Genomic DNA, 17,891 nt, shown 5'->3' on the forward strand with positions numbered 1-17,891 from the left:
CACGCCTGTTTTTTAAGGATGTCGAAAGAAGCTTTAGCTAGATAGCTTGGCACCAAGATCCACAGAAAGTATGCTGCTCATGTATAAAGGACGAATGTGCACAAGGTTGTTCATGTAAGGAAGATACCTTACATAACCATCATCATCAATCCAGTCACTACTTCTTAGAATTTCAGCCTTCCTTGTCTTCAGAATATAAGCATACAGTATCCTCCAAAATCGAATATCACCACGTCATTGTTCACGCAAGACAATGCCATCAACTCCTTGTTAAAATTGTTGAAGAACTCAAGACCAAGAGCAATCAGATGCTTCAGACTCATATCCTGGTCACCATAGATGTCCAGGGTGTATGCATACTCTTCTTCTCAAGTCAGAAGGTAACACAGCCCACCATTCATCTCTGTCAATACAAAGTGACAGAATACCATACTGCTCGTCATTCAAACCAAAAGCTAAAGCCGCTCTAGCAGAAGTTTCCCAAAAGGCTACACCCTTTAGAAAGAGCCCGTCGCCATTCAACTTCAGAGCATCCAGCTCACAGCATTCTGCATCAACAAGTCTCCATGAGGATAGGTAGATCTCAAAACAGATAAACGGATGGTCAGTTAGAGAGAAGGCGTAAACGAGTTAGAATTGTTATGCAAAATTAAGCACAGAAGGCTCAAAGGCTAGAGCTAGGGAAGGTTTAGGGCCGTGAAAGAAGTTCGACTTGGGAAACGCCCTCCGTTCCTTGGTAGCGGGGTTGCAAATGTAGTAGGTGTTCTCTCCATCACAACTTTGGCAGCAAGGCAGACCATTGCAAATGGTTCTGACAGCGACTTGTTCGGGCAAGAAGCTGAGGAAATGACTGGGAACGCCATAATCACGGTTAAGAGATACAAAGAAAGGCTTGCCAGGAAGTTGACAAAAAAGACCAGAGATGTCGCGGAAATGGTAAGCTTGCTTGTGCACCAGTGCATTAAGAAAAGACTGGTAATCAGGTCATCCCACTATTTTCCAACAGCTCTGAACCGGGAGAGTGTTTTTGCAGGGAGGAATGGAAGAGCATGCTCCGTAACATCTTTGATCTCCACAGTATGCTTGAGCCTTTTGTGTCCAGGATATTCCCAAGCTTCATGTACTAGAGCAATCCTTTTGTTGCGATATCTAGATATAACGCATTAGAAAGATGCCTAAATAGATAAAAGTTGAACAATGGCAAAGCCTGTTCATCATTAAACCAACAAAGTGAGGAAAATGAAATCCGGTAACCCTCTACTGCAAGAACAAAGTTTTACAATTGTATTCACATAAAAATGAAGCAAATGTATAGGCTCCAAATTAATGTAATGTATTAAACATGAATGTTCCAAAAATAAAAACAATTAATCAACTAGCGACAAACCGCATCGTAGCCGCAGCCAACCTCAACTTTCACCACATGGTCAGGAGATGGATCATGCATAAACTCTTCTTGTCCACATTCATAAAAAAGTTCAACTTCTCCAGAACAATCAAAATTGCATTCATCAATGATGACAAAACCCTCATTGTCCTCAAAAGTCACAATCATACCCATTTTTCTTGCATTTTCCTTACTTTCTCAGTAACTAAGGGGATATATTCAATTGAGATTTTGAAGGATTTTAATTCTTTCAATGAATCTAATGGTATTCAATCAAGATTTTAAGTAATTATATATATGCAATCAAGATTTTAAGATAGTTTATTAAAATTCTTATAAATCCGGTTGTATTTAATTAGGATTTTAAATAAGTTTATAATATTTCAGGTATATTTAATTAGAAATTGATTTTAAAGAATTTGAAAAAGTTGAGGAATTAGAGAGATTTTGTATTGCATTTTAACTATCCACAAATCTCACATCTTCTCATGAGATTTCGAGGAAATTAATCAAAATTTTATATAAAATATTCATAAATCAATTAAACTCTATAAAAATCTATAAATTTATAAATTCGTTAAAATCTCTTAAGTTTCTAGTTGAATACACCTCTCAAAGCAATTCAACACAGAGTAAAGAAAAAAAAAACAAATAAACCCTCGTAAAACAGAGAAAGCCCGATGGTGTTTGAACACGTGTTGGCCTCAGATTGGCTAACTAAAATTGTACTTCATTAACACTGCGTCATCAGAACCACGTCATCAGAATTGCGTCATCCGAATCTATCTGATGGTTATCGTCTCTCTTTTTGTTTTCGGTTTTTCCTAGAAATTAAAAGAAAAAGGAAAATTCATTGTTGGATTCCATTGTTCAGTTTTTGTCTTGTTGTGCTTTTGTTCTTCCCACTCCAAAATCAACAAAATTGAAATGCACAAACGTGCTTTGTGCTCCACTAACAAATGATTTCAACATTACGTCTCACACACATTTATTTTTACCTCTTATACACATATTTTAATTTTCAATCGTCGATCGACTAAATTGAAGATAATTAATGAACAAAAATTTACAAACTTGTGTGGAAGTTAAAAAGAAATGTGCGAACAACACTTCATATATCACTTTGTTTTGTGTACCGCCGAAACAAAAATACAATAAAATATAATGTTTAGATTGCTAACGGTTAAAAAGAAGTGTGAAAATCCTTTTTTCGTCATTCAATAGTTTTTACCAACATCGGAATATATTTTAATTTTGAACCCTTTTTAATGATTGATTAAACGATTAGCTCATACTGCATGGCTCAATTTTTTCCATTAAACTAGGAATTTCGTAAGGTGAGCTATACTTTCTTTTTCTTTTAAGCCTTTTTGGAGGTGGAGTCAGGTGGCAGATCTAAGATTCGAATTTTGAGAGGATCATAGTGTTAAAGTCCAAGTTTTATAGATAGAAATAGAGCGTGTAGTGTGCAAAAAAAATAAATTAATTTACTTATTGAGGCATTTCGTCGAACACTTGGTGGATTTGTTGTCATCAGCCAAACTAAGTTGCACACAAGTAAAAAGATATTGAAAAATCCGAAGCAATCTGATGAGTCCTATTGAGAGAATTTGTCAAGTGTTGTCGACGCAACCTGCGAGAGGCATATTGTCACACTTGTATCAAACATTCTGAAGATTTTCACATGTATATTTTTCGAACTCCTAATTGTACCTTGATCCTAATGTGCATCCGCCACCGGGTGGAGTTGATTAATTATTTCTGAATTTTGGGTGTGTTAATTTTCACTGAATAGGGTGAGCCGCTCTTAGCACCATGTTTACGTAATTCCAATTATTTGTGTTAGGTTGGAGCCCACACGCTAATCTAAGGCTGGAAAAGGACTTCCTGGAATGCATTTATGTCACGTGGCATGTCTTGTACAACAATGTCAGAAAATGTCCCAAATTCAAATATTCTGTCCTTCGGTGACAAAATCCACATAAGAATAGAAACAGAATTTCCGGTTAGCTACTTACGAATTTGTAGGGAGTTTCCATCGCTGCTTTTATTTCTTAAGAAATTTCACATAAAGCACTTGGAATATAAGCCATTTTATGCACACAGAAAGAAAAAGAATGATTGTTTGAGAAGCAAAAACTGAACTGCCAAATTACCAGGGCTTATTATCAAGCACCATATTATTTATAAACACTATCATTTGAGGTAGCAAAAGCGCCATCTGACAAAAGCACTTATGTATCAAGGCACCAGGTCTACAAGAAGCCAACGAGAAATAGGTACTTTTAGAGTACTAACTCAAAGGCAAATTACATAGCCATGGACAAGAGAAACTTCAAACCAATTTGTTCAAAACATAAACCACCTAATAAAATGGAAGGCAGAGAGAACTAGATCTGCACAAGGCTGTTCACATATGGAAGATACCTTTCATTACCAGCACCAAGGCCGTAGTCAAGTATTTTCAAAACTTTTTCCTCCCCGGCTTTCACACCATACGCGATCACCCTCTGTCCGACAAGAATTAGCATCACATCATCATTCACACAAGCCAATAACCTAACTGTGTCCACAAAAGAGGTGAAAATCTGGCCGACGAGATAAATTTTCTGCTTCAGGCTCATGTCCATATTACCGTAAATCTCCAAGGAGAACTGACCGAATTCAACACGAGGCAAAATGTAACACAGCTCTCCATTCATCTGTGAAATAACACCGCGTGGTCCTGTGCTGAAGGGGAGTGGCAGAATACCATATTGCTGCTCCTTCACATCGAAAGCCAAAATGACCCCAGTTAAAGTTTCCCAAAAGAGTACACCCTTTAGATAGAGGGTATAACCTTCCAACTCCGTAGTCTCCAGTTCATAGCATACTGTCTCAGCGAGTTCCCAACCACTTGACCTTGAAGAGTACATATCAAAATGGACACCTGGATGACCAGGTACAGAGAAGGCACATACAAGTTGAAAACACACTTCAAAGTCAAGCACAGAAGGCTCAAAGGCTAGTGCCGCGTAAGACTCAGGCCCATGATAGAAACCTGACTTGGGAAGCTTTCTAAATCTCATGTTCACAGGGTTGCAAATGTAGTAGGTATCTTCTCTGTCTTCGCTCTGGCAGCAAACCAGACCATTGCAAGTGGCCTTTACTGTAACTGGTTCGGGCAAGAAGCTGAGGTAAGATCTGGGAATGCCGTAAGCATCATTATCAAGTGAGAGGAAGTAAGGGTTTCCACCGGGGGCTTGACAAAAAAGCCCAGAGATTTCCCTGAAGTAGTAAGTTTGCTTGTGACTGAAGAAAGGACTAAAAATCCACTTATCCCACAGTTTGCTAACAGTTCTCAACCTGCACAGCATTTTCGCAGGGAGGAAAGGAAGAACATTCTCCATTGCAACATCACTGATGTCCATTTTCTTATTATAAAGCCTTTCGTCACGGGGAAGTTCAGAACAATCATGTGCACGACGGATTCTTTTGCATGGATATGTGTGAAACTGCATATAAAGATAATCATTAGGATGCATGTCAGAGAAAAAAAAAATTAAAGATAATATTTAATCACATGAACAATGCCAACGCCTCCAATTCATCGTCAAAACAACGTAAAAAGGGGGAAATAAAATTGTCGTGTACAGGGATCTTATAACAGCTTGCTTAATTTAGTTACACACGCAGTAGCCAATAATGCGTTTGGAATCCAAGCTTTCAGACAGCAAAAATTAAATATATAGATATTGTAATATCATATACAAAATCAATTAATCAAAACAGCATGAGAGTAATATAAAATAAATGAAAACACATCCCATAAATAATACAGCAACACCAAACCTTTGAGCTGTCAACAATCGCATACCTCAGAAGAACAATGCCTCATCTTCAACTGTTTCCCAGGGAGTACAGTATCCATGTAATGTTGATTATCCATAATCTTCAACTGTTTTCCGAATCCATCAGATAGTTCTTCTACAGAATCAGTACTCATATCCTCATTCTTCAACTGCTGTTCGCTTTCGTCAAATAGAAAGACTTCAGAATCGGTACTCAGATAACTAGCATTATCCGCTTCTTCAGAATAAGTGCTCTCACCAGAGTCAGAGTCAGAACACACATACGCGTCTTTTTCCACATTCTTCGACTGTTGTGTGCTTCCAACAAATAGATCTTCTCCGGAATCTGTAGCTACATTGTTTTGAGGACTCACAATGACATAATTTTCGGAATCAGTACCCACGACACTTTCAGAATCACTGCACACAGAATTGGCATTGCTCACAATGACAAAAGAGTCAGAGTCATTGCCAACATCTTTATCGCTATCCATGATAGGATCCTCAAAGCTCACAGCTGCACAGTGAAAAATCATTCAATGCAGATAACTGAATTTCCCAAACATCAAGACATAAAAAATCACAACTTTCAAACGAGAGGAAAACAATACAGCAGCTAGATTAAACCCTGGTAATCAATTATGGTTGCTTGGCACAAAAGAAAGCAAACCAAATATACACTATCAGATCACAACAAAACCCCCCAAGCCTTCGTTTGATTACTTCAATTAGGTGTTCTGATATCTTGATTAACTAAATTTAAACATGGGTTTTGAAATATGGAAAAAAGTAACAAAACCCAACAAAGAATAAATCTTTTTTTTTTCAAAAATCAAATCCAAAATCCATAATACAATGGCTTCAAATACCAGTTTTCCTTCAATTTCTCTGGGTTTCTCAGTAACCAAACAAATCAAAAAGGGTAAATAACAACAATAAAATTGAACAAACAAACAGAGAGCTTACTATTTAAACAAGAAACCCAGAACAAACATATACGAATGAACCCATCAACGATCAATCAAAACCTATTAAACAGAGGCAGATCAACGATCAGAAATGATAGGAAAAACCCCAGAAAGACCCCACTCATGCACGTCCTGAAAGATTCAATATTCTCCAGAAAACCCATATAAAATCTATAAAAAACAGAGAAGTTTCTCATTCTAAAAGTTGAAGAAGTAAAGAATGAAATATACCGATAAACTTACCGAGACTGCCGTCGTAGGCCTGCGAAGCATACCGGCGATCGAAACGCTGCGTCGAAGTAGAGAGAGACTCAGAGCTTGACAAAAAACTGAAAAGTCTATACAGAGTGGGAGACTCTTGTGAGCAGTTAAAAGCATAGCACAGCTTACGAGGTCGTGGGACAAAGATTCTTTTTATTTTCTTGGTCGTAATTAAATCACGTTAATATTTTTTTAATATTTTTATAAAAATAAAAAATAGAGAAAAATGAAAAAACAGAGTAAAGCTGAAGAGACTTAGGGCTGATTTGGTATTGCTATACTTTGAAAAAAAATTGTTTTTGCTGTGTTGTGAGAATAAGCAACTGTGAAATAAAGCAGTAGAGTATTTGGTAAACTTTTTTTGTAAAAGTGCTTTTGAAAAAAAAAAGCAGTATTATAGTGTTTGGTAAACTTTTATGTCAAAACAGATGTGAAAAAAAACCAATTTTTCAAAGTTGGGTTTTGCAGCTTATTGTTTTTGGTTTTTTTTCACCCAAAACTGTGAAAAAAAAGCTGAAGCTAAATGTTTACTAAACACAAAAATAGCTCCCAGCTTTTTTTTATATTAGTTTTTTTCAGAATTACCTTAGTACCAAACCAGACCTTAATAGGAGGGAGAATTCTACTTTGAGGTGGTGTAATGTTCCCTCTGATGCCAATTATTTGCACCGACTCTTCCTGTGACACATGTACGACTAAGATTGGCCTTCAGCTGGAGGAAATGTTGTGGTGAGGTCAATTAGTGTTTGATTCACGAAAGTTTTACTATATAACATATACCGAATAAATAGAACGTTAATGTGTAGTACATTTTGAAGATTACATTCCAAATTCTCGAAAATATCATTTTTAAAAAAAAAGGATAAAAAGCAAATGTTTTGGCTCAAAAAAAAAAAAAAAAACAGCTAATTAGAAATAAGCAGTTTACGAATTATTGACCAAAAGAAAAGCATATTTACTATTTAGTTCAAAACAAAACCACCCAACTTCTTCATGCCTTGCACACCAGCTAGAGCTCCACAAGACTGTTCACGTGAGAAACAAGCCTCCCACTCGAATTAAGTTCATCACAAACACATTGAATTTCTTTAGTCTTGATGTCGTAAACATGCATTTTTCCGCCACCCCGAAACATGATCACATTTCCATTGCCAAACACTACACTACGAGACTTTAGACCATAACCGGTTCCAGATGACATCGGAGCGGACAGTTTGATCTGATGTTTCGTTACCCATGACTTGACATTGCTGCCCATCGCCATTGTGTTTGTGTAGGCGTTACACAACGTTCGTACAACTACTGTGGGAGGTTGAGAATACGTAGAACAAAGCTTTCCATCCATCATACCAAGGGTCCCATATCCTCTGTTAAGTTGTTGCGCACGCTCCATCTTCAGGTCAAAAACAAGAATCCGACCACTCAATGCCGGCCAATAAACTATGTCGTTCACATGAACACCGGATCTTGGCAAGAGAGTGCTCTTGCCGAAAAAAATCTCACCGGAAACCCTCCAAGACTCCTCCCTAGAGGAATAAATCTCGAATTCATATCCATTGTCAAAATCAACTGATGGAAAAGCACACACGAGCTTGTACTCGGCCACAAAATTGAGCAGAGAAGGTTCAAAGATGAGAACAATAGCAGGGTCATGTCCGTGATCCGCGTTTGGCTTGGGAAGTTTTGTCCACTTCCTTGTAACAGGATTGCAAATGTAGTAGGCCTTATAGCCATCACGTCCCTGGCAGCAAAGTAATCCATTCGAAGAAGCTCGTATGTCAACTGGCTCGGGCAAGAACTTCAGAGATGGGTCTGGAACACCATATGCATTCGGATTGATAGAGATGAATGAAGGAGGGCCCGCATTGGATTGATAAAAGAATCCCGATATTCCACGAAAACTATTTGACTGCTTGTGGGCAAAGAAAGGAGTTTTGATATCGAGCTTCCAGTCCCTACAAACTCCAGTGAACCTGAGAAGTGATTTAGCAGGTAGAAACTCAAGGGCATGCTTCCTAATGATGTCCTTGAGGTCCATGTATAGAATGCTGTTTTTGTTTGCAAGTAACTTATTTGTTCTCCTTTCTTGATCCATCGCACTCTCAACTAAATCTTCTTCTCCTTCAATTGCAATCAATCTTCAAAAGTAAGAAAACCGTTAAGATTAGAGGTTAACCACAGTAAACTGACATTAAAAAACACAAGCAAAGCCGTTTGAGACAAAGACGGGCTGAATGCTACATCGTTGATTTCTCTTGTCACGCATTTATACGATCTTTCTCTTTTGCCTAATACTTCTAAACATCATAATTAAGTCAAAGGTAAATCCATATTGGAAGAAACCAAACACAAATTCGATTTTCATAGATAAAACTCAAGCTTCACGGTACTCATAAGTTCATACAAAATTTCCGAATACTAAAGCGGACGAAATTGATCCGTTCCCTCTTAATACCAAAAACAATCCTCAATCACTATTCTATTCTGCACATTCTTTTAATCAAAATAAAAAACACAATCAACTTGCCCTAATGATATAGAGCCCTAACCCAAGTATTTTAATTTCCTAACTATTTACTTTTATTGACTGAAAGTACTTGAATCTTGACTAGTAAGGATGAGATATCTTTACAACAGCACGTTACCCTCCATTTTGCTTAAGTAAAGGGACCCGAGGCAAGTAAGGTAAGCGGTTTGATCTAGGGAATATTGACACATTGTGTGGCTTCACTCAAATTTCCACACCTTACGCAATAACATGCCGAATAATACTGTAACACATGTTATCTTATTTTAAATTCATTGGTTACTTGAATATATACCAAAATAAATTGATTATTTGAACCAGACATTGAACAAATATCAAAAGAACCAATACAAAATACTGATCAAAAAAGGAATACGAACTAAATTTAATTAACCTCTGGTAGTTTGTATCCTTGAACACCACCAACAGAATAAGCTTCACCACAGAATCAAATATTGTTTTACGTAATTTAGGATTGCACACCTTTTCGTTTACTCTAGAACTTAAATAACAAGAATAATTGAGAACACATGGAATCTGAAAATAAATCTTTTATTCTTTTAGCCTAAATCTTTCTAGCCAACCAAACAGGCGATAACAGAAAGTCAGAAACGAAAACATCCAGAGTTACGGTACACCATGAAGAGACATGCAGTGAAAATCAAACCAAAAACCCTAAATAATTTCCGTTACAAACACGAAGCATACAAAATCCATGCAGACGTTTGCAGAGAGTTAATCATGATTAACAACGTTGATTAACCGATTACATAGAAGATTAAAGGAATTCAAAGTGAGTGAGAAAGGGATCGTACCAATCGGATTGCGTGGTTCATCAAATCGTCGAACTGAGTTACTGAAGAGAGGGGGTGTCGTGTTTTTGGACTCTGCTGGGGGTTTCCGAGTTTGTGTTCAGGTAGGACTCAGCAGTCACTGTATGCATTTTCTACTTCGGAAAATATGAGTACATTGCGTTTCCGAAAATTAGAGGCCATGAAAATTGGAGGCCCAAAAGGAATTTTCCTTTTTAAGTTCAAGAAAAAAATTTAATTATCTCCAGTAAATCGAAAAAGTTAAAAGTTAAAGTGGAAATATGATGCTAAATTAATTATCTCTAATGAATCTAAAAAGTTAAAAATGAGATACGACTTTAAATTTAACTTATTCGGTCTCTAATGTACTGGAAAAGTTGAGGTTATATATAACTTTGTTGCTATATAAAATTACAAAGAGTTCTGCTAGATTATTGTCCTATTTTTTTTACCCATATTATAATCTCACACACTACAAAAATTTAAACAATTAAAATGCTATTTCCTAACCCACTATTATTCCTAAAATGACCTTTAATATATATGTTTAAGTTTTTTTTTTCAATTTTTCATAAGAATAAATATTAGAGTGAGAAGCCCATTTGAGCCTCCACTTAGCTCCGTGGCCTTTCCGCTTTTTATTCTGATTAGAATTTCATAATCTAGTCCTTCCTTCTCTCTAGACCCCAGCTCAACCACCTTCCCCCATTTTCAAATCCCACGATCAAGCCTCATGCTGCATTCCAAAAATTTCATCCTCATACCCCATTCCCAAAATTGTGATAACCCAATCCCACTACTCAAACTCTAATTCCTTCTTCTGGTCTCCCATTTCGTTTTTCAAATTTTAAATAATTATTTTATTAGTAAAATGTTTTAAACAACGATTATATATGGCCAAACTAGACAAAATAGAAAATGAAGAAAATACTTATTCGAAGGAATTGAGAGTTGTAGAGAGATGGTGAACAGAAAATCCTTTCAATCTTTTTTTTGGGGAACTTTAAAAAAAAGCTCCCAGTACAGTTCACTTTAACGAAAAACCACAATTTTACACTAAAAAGTCAATCCTGGTACTATTCACTTTATCTTGTATTATGTCCTTATTGTTAAAACTTGAAGTTTTCAAGTTATTTTCATTAGTTTTCCTTTTTTTTTTTTTTTGGATCCTTAGATGTCATTTAATAAGAGGGTAAATTTGGCTTTAAACTTTTTTTTTGGATTCTTTGTTTCACCGGATTATCTCAGATTGTACTAGGTCTAGGGACTAACCTAGATTGGCTTAGATTAGACTAAGCTGGATTAACTTAATGATGCATTTGGAACTGTGTCAAGAAGCTGGACTAACAATAAATTATTATTAGAATTTAATTTCTTTCCTATTAAAAATATCAAAATTAATATATGTGAAAAAAAGAGCATAACCCTTTTCTTCTTCATGATTGCTAGTGCTTCTCTGCAACTTGTAGAATTGCCGAATTTCCAATAATAAAAGCTTACCCCCCCCCCCCCCCCCATTCAAAGCTACAAAGATTTCCCAATAACAAAGAGAAAATTTTAATTATTACAAATAAAAATACCCAAGAAAAACCCTAAAAAGACTCAAATTGCTAGTGCTCCTCTCGCGCTCAGGTTACGATACTTGAAGATAGAGATTGACGACTCTATAAAGGTCGTCATAGAAGAGCCGAGCTTGATTAGGCAGAGAAATCAAGAGATTGTAGAACCCATCTAGTTTGAGATTCGCAGCATCAGAGGTGACCTCAGAAAGAAGCTTATCGATTAATTTTCCTATGAGCTTTGATCAAGTAGAGATGGATGGAGAGACAAAGAGAGATGAGGAAAGGCGAAGGAGGGAACGTAAAGAGAGACAGAGAGAGATAAGGAAATGTGGAGGCAACGTAGTGAGGAAAGATCCTTAGCAATCCCATGGTTTAACATGAGACTAGTTTGGACAATCTAACGAGGTCAAGAGTCCACATGAGTCTAGACTATGCTTATTTAAGTTAGTCCTTAAGCATACTAAATATGGAATAATAATCTTAGCCAGTCAAGTCCCACTTAAGAATGTGAAACAAACATGCCCTTAAATTTGACTTAGGGGATGTAGTCAATTTGGATTTCATAGGATTTTAAAAGACATTTTAAAGTGACAAATTTCAAAGGATTGTAGAATCCTTACAACTTTCAAAAGGATTTTTAAGGATTCTTATGGATTTTGATTAAAGATTTGAAAGGATTCTTATGGACTTTGATTAAGGATTTGAATGGATTTTGAGAGACTCTCTTGCCATTTTAAAATTTATTTTTATATAAAAAATAAGATTAAACCTAAAAGTAAATGAAGAAATGTGCCCGGTTCTCCCAAGTAACCCCTATCCTCCATGTCCATGGTCCTCCACGGCAGAAACCTTCCACCATAATTATTCATTCATGAAAGCGCTTTCGGCTTTTGGCTTTTTCGAAAAACTGAGTCCTTTTATTCAAGAGAGAGAGAGGAATGGATGATGCAAAGGTAGAAAAAATGAAGGAGTCCATCAACAAATGCGGGAGAGAAGAATGGATGCTGCAAAGGTAGGAAAAATGAAAGAGTCCATCAGCAAGTGCAACTCAAACCCTTCAATTATCCACACCCCTTCTCTCGCCTTCTTCAAGTCCTATCTTCAAAGGGATGATCAACTTTGCTATCTTTGTATATGATCGTATACAATGCTATATTGATTGTATATTGAAAGGATGGGGTGGGTGGTTGAGACCCAGAAGGAAGGAAGGAAAGATGGTTTCTCGGAGAAAATAGAGTGAGAAAGAAAGCTCGAGTTGTAGTGTGGGAGAGAGAAAAAGAAAGTGAGGGGTTGAAAAGAAATCCTAGGGTTGGAGGTAGGATTTTGTTATTCTTACCATTCCTTCTCAAATCCTATAAAATCTCTTATTGAATGAAATCCTTCAAAATCTATGAATTTTTGAATACCTATAGATTTGCATGGACTCTACAAAAATCTTTTAAAATCCTAGTTAACTACATAAGGATTCTAGAGTCTTTCAAAATCCTTTAATCGACTACCCCTGTATTTGAATAGACTCTTTTAAAATCTTGTAAAATTCTAATTGACTACACCAAGATTCTGAAGTCTTTTAAAACCCTTTAAAATCCATATTTGATTACATCCCCCTTAATCCTTCTCTTATGCATAAGAGTTAAAAATTAAAAGTCTTATTTTACTCCATATGCATAGGAGATGATATAATCTGCACAACCACATTTTTGGTATGAAAAAAAAAAGTCCCTTGTGTTATAGGCATAATTTACTGAACAAGTATGGAGGCCAGAGAGAGATAGGAGGTGCAGCATAGAGAGCGAAGAGAGAGATGTGTAATTGTGGGTGTGTTCTATTCCACCTCATTATGTCTTTATTTATAGTAGTATGGAAGGTTAATTCCTTACTCTTTTAGGATTACAACTCTTAATAGGTAATCAACTCCTAATAGGAATATAAGAGATATTTCTAGATCTACTAGGATTTACACAATCACATTCCTAATCTAATAGGACTGCAACACTCCCCCTTGAGTGTGTAAATACTTAAGTAAATGGTGTATCAGGTCTTCAGCAATGAAGTAAGTTTAGTTGATGAAGTTGTCAGCACAATGAGCGAGTGCGAGTCTCAGATCAACGGAAGAATGCATAAAAAGGTAAAACTCACAAAATCTTGCTATGGTAAAACCTAAGGTGGGGAAAAACCCATAGTCTATGGAGAAAAGTGGGAAGTTGCATTAAGTCAAAACTATACGTCTTTTGGACGCAAGTACAAAAGCTCATAAAGGTATGATCAGCCCAGGATGGGTGCTTCGTTAAAATCTAGTTAGGTTGCAAAAACCCAGTGGGGAAAAATGCTCCTAATTGTAGGTAAAAAGAGTACATTAAGATTAAGTGAGTATAATTCTGGATACTCCCCTTGAGTTTGACTAATTTCCAAATGAGAACTACAAGCATTACATATGATAGTTAGGCATACCAATTCCTCGGACAAGCTTCTGGAAGGTTGACTTCGGCAGTGACGTCATGTAGAGGTCGGCAAGGTTGTCTGGGATCAGCTTGCATGACTTTAATCTCCTGATGCTTTGCTGATGTAGATGTAGATGCAATATGTCTTGGCGTTGACTTAATTGATGTATCATGTCTTGGTCAGGTGGATACATGCAGCATAGTCTTCATGGATCGTTGTTGGGACTCAACGATGGATGAAAACATCAAGTACTTTGAATATCCTTAACAAGAACTCCTAACCATGTCTCACTTGTGGTGTAGTGAAGTGAGGTGATTCTTGGAACAATTTGAAGATTTCGCAACTAAGGTCATATCATAGACCTTCAAGATATTACAATATCCCTAACGGTAAAGACATAACCATTTGGGGATTTTTCCTTATGTGGGTTTGATAAGTAACTAACGTCAGCATAACAAACAAGGCAATCATCATTTCGAGGATTAGGGGGTTGGATTTATTGGAGATGCATTGGGATTTGCCCACATAGTACCTTCAGGGTATGTCTTTAATACCAATTCAGTAGTTACGTGTAGGCGCAGTGCTGCATCTTAACAACGAAGGAGATGTCATGTCTAATACAATGAGCTAAGTACAATGAAGCGCAAAGTCGAATTTAGATATGAAATTTCAGATTCCATAACCTCTTCAAGGGTCTCATTTGCATATAACGTATGGACGATCAAATGTATACTCAAAGGTAACATATTCGGGGTTTAGTTCGACTAGTAGACTAAGGTACCGTCATAACAACGCTTGAACTTCAGGTCAAGGCATAAACAAGTTTTCGTAAGATCCTTCATCTCAAATTCCATCTTTAGGTGCGAGGTAGTTTTCTCAAACTCTTCTAAAGTCTTAGTGAGATTTGTGTCAGTGACATAAACTGTAATTCTAGCAATTCGGAATAAGACTTCATAGTTTAACACGCAAAGGCATAATTCATATCTCTGACTGATCAAATAATCACTTAGACGGGTATACCACATCCGTCAGATTGTAAGTGAACGCCTCAAATAAGTTAAGAGGGTGTTTCGTGGTTTTGAACTATTTGAACCAGTCCAAGTAATTCTTCGGGAACTTACATGTAAATCTTCATATCTATATCCCCATGGAGAAATCATTAACCACATTTCATAATGCTGTTACGAATCACATGATGTTTGAAACAAGCATTGCGCTGTAAGGTGTGCATCATATCGCACTATTTCATTTATCTCATAACGCTTCCTTTTCCATTTGTAACATAACAGGGTTACCTTGGGCAGTGTAGGAACGACAGGTCCAAACACACTTTGGTAAAGAATTTAACCTGGATTGTAATTTCGGTTGTCTAATCAATTCTACGTTGTCACTTAATCAACGGAACATAATTCGATATCGTCGCTTTTCATTTATGTCGGTAGCTACCATATAAGTGAAAATATCATCGATGGTAATCTTATTTTAATTCATTTAACTCATCCAAACTAGTATACTGGACCAAGAACTTCAAGTCTCGGGAGTAATCTAAATTAATCTTATAAGATGGAAATGATTTGAGACAGCGATCAAGTATAAATTCATTGTTGTGCTATGTCTTCCTTTTTTAGGGAAATGAATCCTACGAACTGAATGATTTGTCATGCTCCAGGGCAAGATAGATTGATTGGTTATCCGCTTATGTACCAGATCGTTTAATATGGCGTCCAAACCGTCTAACAAGGGCGCACACCCTCCAGGGATGTTGACTCGACGTCGTTAAGTATGTCTATCATTGCAAGCATGTTTGCAGTTAGTATATGATCTTGTCACTTTAGCTAGATCAGAAGAACGCGTCTGGAGCAACATTCTAAAAGCTAGAATACATCGCACTTGCTTATTACACTTGTGCGGTACATGGATCGATACGAGACATAGTGGACAACGTCCACACAAATTCACGTCGTTCTATAGGAATGTTGATGTTTGTATCTCCCCTTAACGAAGGAAGACTATCTCATTTAGGGTTGGAAAAAATCCCAAACCATACCGAAAAAATACTGATCCCAAGCCAATTTATTGGTTGTATAATAGCTAAAAGATATCGTGCATTCCCTTATTTCTATCCAACCTATTAGTGTCGTTTGGCTTATCCATTCTCTCTCTAATTGCTTCGAATAGCCTCCACTATTTTTGCTTTATCCCTCTTCTAAACCCTAGTCACACCTTCCTCTGTAAATGAATCCCCCATAAATCATTCACATAACCATAGCCACCTTCACTGCAACTCAATCCCCCATAAACCACTCACTTAGCAATAACCACCTTCTCTACAACTTAGACTTGAGCTCTCGAGTTCTCTCTCGTACCATCATAGATCCTAGACTCAATTTCTCCTTGGATTTGTGAAAAATGGTCGCTGTAAGAACCTAGAAGCTACCATCATTGAATATCGCACCTCCATGAGCTCGTTGAGGACGACGGTGGTTCCTGATCTTAATCTAGTTCTAAGCCTTGAGCTTCCGGGAGACAGCGGCCATGTCAATGAATTTGAGGAAGGTCGATGAATCCCAAATCGTACTAAAATCCCAAAATTTTTTCGGGAATCCAAAATTCAGGATTATCGAAATATCAGTTTGGTTTCGGTTTTTAGAATCTTATCTCGAAAAATGTTGGTTCGAGATTTGGGATCCCATTTTCGGTACAAGATTCCAAACCGAACCAACCCTAGTCTCATTAAAGTGACAACCCGTAAATGAGCGATAAAGAGATCGCATGCAAGGGCTTTAAGAGCGAAGGTGAAGGAGAATCATAATTAACAAAGCTTCACATCCTTCTTTGAGGACCCATGTTGGTACGTTGAGGGGCGCAACTTGGCACATGGAATGCACCCCCAAATGCATAAATACGAAAAACGTCAGGTTTGTACCCAGTAACCAACTGTAACGTCATATAGGTTAGGTGGCAATGGGCCTCAAGGCAGACCAACATAACTGCGTACAAGATTGCATAGCCTTAGGCAGAAACTGAAAACTTGGTACGTTTACCAAAATCCGAGTGATAATTTAATTTGCGCTTTATGATCACTAGGCAAGGCTATTTAGGGTGAACATGGGAATTTGATGTTTAATTATAAACCCAAAATACATGCAATACTTTATCGAAAATAGTCGATATAAACTCTCTGGCATTATCCAATCTCCCAGACCTTAAGGGATAAGTAGGGCGGTGAGCCCTTAATGGGCCATAAGGTTTAGCAACAATGTGTGTGGATAAACATGTGACCACTTTGTCAATTCATCAACCAAAACCATAAGTATTTCTATGGTCTGCATTTTGGTTGGATTAGTTCACTTATATTCCCTTGAATCCACTGTGAAAAATGGGTGATTTCGTATCGTTGCGAGGAATGATATAGAAAATCAATTTCCCTAATGAGCTGGCTTGGCAAAGTGTGCTTGTAGGCACAAGATCCTTACTTCGGGTAAGGAGATGCGTCGTAGCATTATTGTCCGACCTAAGTGTCCCAAAAGGTTATGCCAAAGCAAGTAAACTGCTCAATCACCAGGTTCCAGGCCGACCACATGTGGTGTGTTCCAGTTGGGAGACAGCCTATTGGCCCCAAATCAAAGTTGTAGACTCATTTTTAGAGGTGGTGCAAAGATATTTCACTCTATTTTCTTCAATGGTTTCATTAATGATCATTATTCTCTCGAATATCCTTAAAAACTCAATGACAGGGAGAATTTAAGGTCCTTTAAATGGTGATGTAGTACCATTCATACAATGAGGAGCAGGCCAATACTCTTAATCAGGTTAGATAGACCTGAAGTTGTTGTTAGAAATGTGATTTAGGTGTAAAGTTAGTGTGCGTAGTATTGCATTCATCCAGACAACTAACTTCCCCACATTCCTACCTAATCACGTGTTTAATTGAATCGGTCACATGTATTAACAAACATGATTCAATTAACTCATATTCAAGGACAATATCAATAAGATTATCCATAAGTAAAACATACACCAAACTTGAATCCAAGAACATAGAAAAATGTTCACAAAGTAAATGGTTTACTAAGGGGATTCAGGCCAACAAGGCCATCTA

At 37.1% G+C, this 17,891-nt stretch overlaps 2 protein-coding genes and 1 pseudogene across 2 annotated transcripts; all 3 read right to left on the reverse strand.

Annotated features, from left to right (window-relative positions):
- LOC103960863 lies at window positions 1–1,561 on the reverse strand (annotated as a pseudogene).
- A 1,966-nt stretch (window positions 1,562–3,527) lies between these two features.
- On the reverse strand, window positions 3,528–6,576 carry LOC103960815. The gene is made up of 3 exons (XM_009373305.3): window positions 6,429–6,576; window positions 5,244–5,734; window positions 3,528–4,881 (listed from the first exon to the last, which is right to left on the reverse strand). Exons 2-3 carry the CDS (start codon window positions 5,709–5,711, stop codon window positions 3,778–3,780), a joined length of 1,572 nt encoding a protein of 523 aa, XP_009371580.2. The 5' UTR covers window positions 5,712–5,734; window positions 6,429–6,576; the 3' UTR covers window positions 3,528–3,777.
- Window positions 6,577–7,095: 519 nt separating this feature from the next.
- Window positions 7,096–9,956, reverse strand: LOC103960814 (F-box protein At5g07610-like). The gene is made up of 2 exons (XM_009373304.2): window positions 9,789–9,956; window positions 7,096–8,584 (listed from the first exon to the last, which is right to left on the reverse strand). Exon 2 carries the CDS (start codon window positions 8,539–8,541, stop codon window positions 7,456–7,458), a length of 1,086 nt encoding a protein of 361 aa, XP_009371579.2. The 5' UTR covers window positions 8,542–8,584; window positions 9,789–9,956; the 3' UTR covers window positions 7,096–7,455.
- Between the last annotated feature and the right edge of the window lie 7,935 nt (window positions 9,957–17,891).

The sequence above is a fragment of a genome, unplaced genomic scaffold, assembly GCF_019419815.1.
Source record: "Pyrus x bretschneideri cultivar Hongxiangsu unplaced genomic scaffold, Pyrus_bretschneideri_v1 Contig1, whole genome shotgun sequence".
Classification (NCBI taxonomy): domain Eukaryota; kingdom Viridiplantae; phylum Streptophyta; class Magnoliopsida; order Rosales; family Rosaceae; genus Pyrus; species Pyrus x bretschneideri.